Genomic DNA, 7,083 nt, shown 5'->3' with positions numbered 1-7,083 from the left:
GAAGGCTCTGCTCCCCACCCCGGCCTGGGCCCCAGCCCGGACCCCAGCCCGGGGGAACCGTCTCCTCTCCCCTAAATCCTCATTTATTTCCTTAGAAGAGGCAGCGGGACGCGCGGGCTCTTCCCGGGAGACAGCTCACATGTCCCCATCCCAACTGGCACTGACAGCCAGCCGCTCGGGAGCCAGCCCATCGCTTCCATGACCAAATTCTTTCTCCTAACCGAATTCCTGTGACCTTTAGGTCTTTCAGGCAAATAGTATCCCTGCCAGCACCTCCCACTACTCCTGAATAAACTCTTTGTCAAAGCAGGTGAATGCGATCCACCGACGTCCGGTTTAACATCGTTGCGATGATGCGGGTTGATGGGGTTTGTCATCGTTACCTCTGGGAGAGTCTCGGTGGCATCTCTTATCCTTGGGCATTCAAGTCTCTCAGCTGTTTTCCCGTTAGACCTGATGCTTTGGTCAGCCTCGTCCTGGGGAGCAAAATGCATTTATTTAGTAGCATTTGGTGTAGTTCCTCTGGCTTTTTAGTTTGCTGCCCCGTGAGATGTTGCAAAACAAAGCAGGGTTCTGGAGCCTGGTCATTTCGTGTGCTATACGTGCTTGGTTTGGGGAATTCGTAGGGAATGGAAAGGTTTGGGCACTGTCTGTGCGTGCAAAAACAATGTTTTCTTCTGACTGAGGCGTTCATGGCCCATGGAACCCACAAAGGCTCTGTTCTTGTATCATACAGGAATTATAATCTATAGGCCACAAAATTGCTTATATTTATCAAAAAGAGTAGACAAGTACACCTGCTTTCTGGTTTTGTGGTTTAATTTTGTGTGAGTTTCTTTCTTGGCTCTGTTAGGAGACAGGTAAGCGTGGAGACTTGGGTGTCAGTAGCCCCACTCACGCTGATAAACAGAAATTGATGTTTTGTGTCTCATCTTGCTACCATTGACACCGATCGCTATTAAGGAGCACTGACATACTGTCTAAAAACTGTATTTCCAGTAAAAAGGAATGGTCTGGTAGATAAATCATTTGGCCTTTTACTCTGGAGCATTGCAAAGACTTCAGCCAAGCTGCTGAAAACTTCTCTGTCCCTCCAACTCTTCCCCGGTAACGTCTAAATAATCTGTCTTTCAGGTGGTTTTTTTTGTATTTACCTCCATATTTTTAAATTTGGTACAACAGTTTAATGACGTGGCACCTTAAAATATTCTCTCTGTATGATCTTAGCACCTTTAATTTATTAAAATAGGGTTTAGGAATCTGATTCATCCTTAATGTACATTCTTTTTGCTCCATCGCTGCCTATTTGCGCTCAATTACTAGGGAGTTCCATTCCTTGGCTCTCAAATGCTGCCTTCAGAGCACAAGGCAACAATTACATGCAGAAGGTCTTTAATGTTGTGACAATAATAGGTTTGGGGTTTTTTATTTCTCAAGTATTACAAAACAAAGGCTTTGCCTTGCATCCTGGACACGAAGAAATCCCGTCAGTTTATGGATCAAACTCGTGCTAACGATGGTGGCTTATTTCTTGTTACAGCTTAGAGATGTGTGAAACTTGACTCCTTGCCATACTGATGCAAGATGGCACCGTTTTTTACTCTATAAATGAAACGGGTGGTTTCGTCTTCATTGGCTTGATGACATTTTTATGGAAATGTTCCTTTCTCCCTCCCCAGTGTTCCCATCCTAGTGCTCGAAACAGCAGATGAGTGCCCCCCTCCCAGAAGCTGAGGATTACAGAGAGTTTGTACAAATTCCAGCTACTAATGTGCAAACAAAATGAACCAGCAAGATTCATGTTGGCAACCTACAACAAATGTTCCAGGCCTGTGTCACTATTTATTCCTATATTTATGACAACTTCTGAACAGAATGTGCCGGAGCCTTCCAGGAAGCAAATCCTGGCTGCGTCTGAGCAGAGCTCCTCGCGATCCGCGGCAGATTTCAGCGCCCCTTCACATCAAAGGTGCTGAACCTATGCCCTGGCCTCTCGGCAGAAACATCTTTAGCGCTAACGGGGAGGTTCTCCCAAACAAAACCACCTCTCTGGTGGCTCGCAGCCTCACTGTGCTTTCTCAGCCCTCGCCACTTACCTCAAGTAGCTCTGAAAGGCGTCGGAGCCTGCGAAGGGTTTCCCTTTAAGCTGTGCGCTGCAGACGGTGAGTCATCCTGCAGAACTCACAAGCAGTTTCACAAATACCAGATGGCAATAAAATTAAAAGTAGTAGCTAGTGGCAATTAAGCATTTGCTATAACCATTCTCCCTTCCTGACTGTAGGACGCTGCCAAATGTCTTTTTTTTTTTTTTAATGATTTTCTTCCCTTGACCAAAAAACCTCACAAACCACGTTTCTACAGAGTGGAAAATTAACAGAATACAGGACGCACACTTCCTTCCCTAGCCCGTAATCCCGTTTGGACTTAACTGGAAAGCTGTTTGCTGTATTTTGCACATCTCTAGGAGAAGATGAAGCAGAAAAAATACACAATAAATGAAAAACTGGGGAATTGTGTGAGCAGGTGTAAAAATAATTTCAGCAGCAGTGCTGGTAAACCCCCAAACCGGTTGCTTCTAGGCTCGCAGGATGTACCGCCCTTGAAACAAGATCACATTCAGGCATGCTGCGGAGCTGCTGGGACTTAGTTTGGACTTTTTGTTCTGTTTTTCTACTGCAGGCTGTTGCAAAGGATTTGCTCCACAAACTTGGAGTTCGGTAACGTAGGAAGCGTGTCCAAATACCATTGTGTTTGGCTCAGTATAAATAACAATGACTGCTCCCCTTCCTTTTCAGTGACTCTTGCTGCTTGGCATGCCTTGGATCTATCAGCGATACACAAACACTTATTAGTTTTTCAAGCCCGAGATGCTCTACCTCAGCCCTTCCTTCCGACGTATTACACACGCAGCATGTTTCATCCATTCTGTTATTTAAAAGTCACACGTGATGTGACCTTGCCAAGATTTTTTAGAGATAAATCTCTCTTAATTTATGCATACCTGGCCAGGAAGGATCTTTTTCATGATTCACGTTGCAGTAAGAAGCACAAATCTAGTTCTTCCTAACACGTAACCAACACAACACTTCTTTTTTCTTTCCCCATATCATAATGGATAATTAGTGCTTTATTTATAGTGAATCATATTAAATTGATCTTATCATTACTAGTTTTCACACGGTGCTTTAAGAAACCCTAAGATGTTTTCATGCTGCTTTTGGCACAGATGAGGAAAGGGTGAGGCCTAACCAGCTCCACATCACCGCTGCCACAAGCTACGGCATTTCTAGCCCTGTCCTGGCTGGGAGCGAAGCATCAGGGGCTGATGGGGCATCGCAGCAGCTGAGGACCCCAGGCCGGGGGATGCGAGAGCAAAAGGAAGACTGGCGCAGATGTAGGGGGTTTAAATCAACAGTTTCTCTTAGGAAGATCTACTAAATCCTAGTCTGATGCCAGCGAGTATTTCGTGTTGGTGATTGAGTAGCACCTCCCAGCCTGCTGTGCCACCTCTTCCTTAAAAAACACTTTAATCCCCTCAGGCCAGGAAGGCAGCAAACACAACAGCTTCTGAAAAGGAAGTATATGACTGGTAGAAAGACCAGAATTAGTGGATACATGGCTAACCTGATAAACGGAAAGGAGTTGGGAGAAGTCTTGCCTGGAAGACCTGTCAAAATCCCTTGAGTACGTCCTCAAACACAGGGGTGGGGAGAACAAGGTGCTACAGGACAGTCTACTTGAATTTCCAGGGGCTGTTCTATGGATAAGCACTTTGTGGAAAGCAGGTGCCAATTAAGAGGGAAGAACACAGCCTGGACAAATAACAGAGTAAAAGATTGGAAAGGGTGGGTTGGCATGACCAGTCACTTCTGATCATGGGTGGACATCACCAGTGGGAGCTTGCAGGGATCTTCAGCCCTCAGCATACCCTTACTCCTTCGGAGAGCAGAGTTTTGGCAAGTTAAAACCTGAGCTAAAAAACTGTAGGTATTTTACAGACCCTCCAGCTTTGGTGGTACTTGACTTTTACATCTTTACCAGTTACGTTACCATCTTTACCAGTTCTCCTTACTCATCGCCACCTTGCCTCCCATGCTGGCGGGCCAGCAGGTTTCCTGGAGCAGGTCACGCGTCTGGCACCGAGCTGTGGCACTGTTTGCTAGGCGAAAGGGACTGTATGCCTGTCAAGACAGCCCCAAAAGGAATTATTTAAGGAATACCAGTGATGCAAAGAGTTACCGCAATTGTCAATGTCTGGGTGAAACGCTGAAACACCCAGACACCAACCAACTTCTCCCAGGTCACACACAGTTCCTGTGTGAAGCACAGAACTGGAGGCGTGCCTGCAGTTCCCGAGCAGGAACTGCTTTGATATTTCTTTGCTTGGAGGATAAGATCGTGACGATGAAGGTTTATCTCATCGGAGCCATGCACTGCTCCTGGAGCAGCAGAAGAGCCCAGCTCAGCCCATCACACGCTGCAGACGAGGAGCTGCGTGTCCTCTGCTCGGCTGGCAGGTGGTTCAAACGCTGATCCTTCAAACATCCGTCTGGGCAACGTGGGCTTTTGCTCACCGCTTGCTGAGAAGGAACGCAAGATATTTGTTGTGCTCTATCTTGTCTCAGGTGTGATCTCATTCCTTAATCCATCTTCCCTTTCTATGTTTCAGCTTGTGAAGTCTCCTGGAGCGCTGTGGCCCCAACGTGCGCAGGATGGACCCCGTTGTTCTCAGTTACATGGACAGTTTGCTGAGGCGGTCGGACGTTGCCTTGCTGGAACCCCCAAACTGGCTTAACGATCACATCATCGGGTTTGCCTTCGAGTACTTTGCCAACCACCAGTTTCAAGAATTTAGCGATCAGGTTTGTTTTATCAGCCCCGAAGTGGCTCAGTTCATTAAGTGTGCCCTTAGTCAGGAAGAAATAGCCATATTCCTTCAACCTCTGGACCTTCTCCACAAGAAGCTGGTGTTCTTACCTATCAATGATAACTCCAACCAGGTCGCTGGGGGCACCCACTGGAGCTTGCTGGTTTATTTCAGGGACAAAAAGTGCTTCGCCCATTACGATTCCCACAGTAAATGCAACTCCATCCATGCCAAGCAAGTAGCAGGGAAGCTGGAGGCTTTCTTGGGAAAAAAAGGGGGCAAAGCAAGCTTTGTGGAGGAGAAGGCACCTGCCCAGCAGAACAGCTATGACTGTGGGATGTACGTGATCTGCAACACAGAGGCTCTGTGTCAGGGATACTTCAGGGGTTGGCCGGAGCCTCTGCTACAGCTCCTCACCCCCTCTTACATCACACAGAAGAGATCAGAGTGGAAAGCTCTCGTCACGAAACTGGCACAGAAGTGATCGAGATGCAGCTCCAGCCCCTCAAAAAAAATGCCTTCCCCGTCCATGAGGCAGCACCCCCAGTGCCTGAGGGAGATGCCCATGCGCAGGATTGTCCCAAAGAAGAAGAATGTAACCCCTCCAGCATGGCTACACCCCCCCCCAACACCCTGTTCCCTCCTGGAAAAGCCTTAGTGCCCTCTGGAAGTCACTGGCCTTTGAACTTCTAACGAGAAAAGTCACTGCTTTCAAAGAAATCCTCCTCTTGATGGTGAATTTTTACAATAATTGCTGTGGCAAAATGGCTAAAGAGACTTCTCTGCCTTTACCCAGCAGGCAACACACCCTCGTTAGGTGGCTTTAATTGGCACCGGGCATTGCTGTTCCAAGCCAGGTTTAGCAAATGCCTTTTAAAACCAAACCCCAAAATGCTTTATTGTGGCTGTTTCTGATCTGTGCCTCCCGCTAGTGGTATTTGAGCAGTCTGGGGTTAGCATCAAGGATTAAAAACCCCGATGCTGAAATGTCGATGTCAAAAGACGAGACTCCAAAGGAAATACTACAATTAATTAAAGAACAGGGCAAAATAATCAGTTTTCTTCAGATAGCTGCTCCTAGGTGGTACAGCGATAGCTCCTTTTTTTTGTCCACCCCCCTGCTTGCTCTTATTACAAATTAAAACCTGACTCTGAACTGCTGGAAGATTAATAGGAAGCTGAGAAACCCAATCCTAGGGAAGGAAACTTAATTGAGATGGAAAGTGACACTCACTCTTTGAAGGTTTGGGGTTTTTCATTACGATTAGGCCGTCTTCATTTGGGGAGGGTTCGTCAGCGCTCCCCAGTCCTCATTAGCGTTCGCCGCGCTCAGAGCCTACAAGGCAGTCGCTGCTTCCTCTAGCACAAAACCAGTTCTGTTACTTGAGATTAAAAAAAACACACCAGGGAGAACAAAAGGACAGAGTTTGAGGTACAAAAGCCAAAGATAACTGTGGTCTCCTTGAAGCCCAAGAAGTCCTTAACGCACTTCTAATCGAAACACTTTCCCTCCCGTGCTGGATGATGGCTGGGGTCTCGGAGCAGATCCTCTCGTTAGAAGACAGGCTTAGCGAGAGGGAAAATAAAAATTCGCATGAGATGTCGCTGCAGGATAAGGAATAATCTCTAACCGCGTGAGATCAAGGAGCAGGTTGCTCCGGTGGTGTCTAGCAGAGCAACCACACCCCAGCACTGCATCAGAGAAATCAAGGTTAAATACAACCCTTGGAAAAGGGGGAAGGATTGTTTTGAACCCGGAGCTCTTCACCCATCTTACTGGCAGCCCAGCCCCACCGCTGTGCGTACCAGCACAGCACCGAGGGTGAGGAACTGTAGGAAGGGTTTAAACTTCCCTGGTTGCCGAGAGAGAGGTAAGTAGCCACAGCCCAGGCTTTCCTGAAACAGCCAAGCAAACGCACACAGACAGCAGTGGGGCGGCACGAGGGTCGGGGTTGCTCCCTTCCTCTCTAGGCTGCCTGCACAAGAGCAGCCAGCAGACCAGGGCATCCCTCTGAGCGCCAGCCCTCCCTGGAAAACCACTTCCACTGCTCCGATGGAGCTGACATGGCACTGCGCTGCTCATCCAAGGGGATTTGCGTGGAGCTTTGCCGGAGCAACGTCACTGCCACCGCGGGAGGCTGCCTTTCTCCCAGGTCCGGAATAAAACTCAAACCAAGCTGTACACTCGTCGGCATCGTCCCATCTTTTTGTGAGGT

The 7,083-nt window shown here is 47.8% G+C and overlaps 1 protein-coding gene across 1 annotated transcript; it reads left to right on the top strand.

The window, feature by feature from the left end:
• The first annotated feature begins 4,673 nt into the window (after positions 1-4,673).
• Positions 4,674-5,351, top strand: SENP8 (SUMO/sentrin specific peptidase family member 8). The gene has a single exon (XM_010158148.1). It carries the CDS (start codon positions 4,713-4,715, stop codon positions 5,349-5,351), a length of 639 nt encoding a protein of 212 aa, XP_010156450.1. The 5' UTR covers positions 4,674-4,712.
• Positions 5,352-7,083: the final 1,732 nt, after the last annotated feature.

Source organism: Eurypyga helias, unplaced genomic scaffold (genome assembly GCF_000690775.1).
Source record: "Eurypyga helias isolate BGI_N326 unplaced genomic scaffold, ASM69077v1 scaffold41928, whole genome shotgun sequence".
Taxonomy (NCBI): Eukaryota; Metazoa; Chordata; class Aves; order Eurypygiformes; family Eurypygidae; genus Eurypyga; species Eurypyga helias.
Note: the sequence above shows the minus strand (reverse complement) of the source record. Positions and strands in the feature narration are given on the sequence as shown.

Excerpts from the sequence above, each read along its gene's own strand:
- SENP8 (XM_010158148.1), top strand. The coding sequence starts at position 4,713 with ATGGACCCCGTTGTTCTCAGTTACATGGACAGTTTGCTGAGGCGGTCG.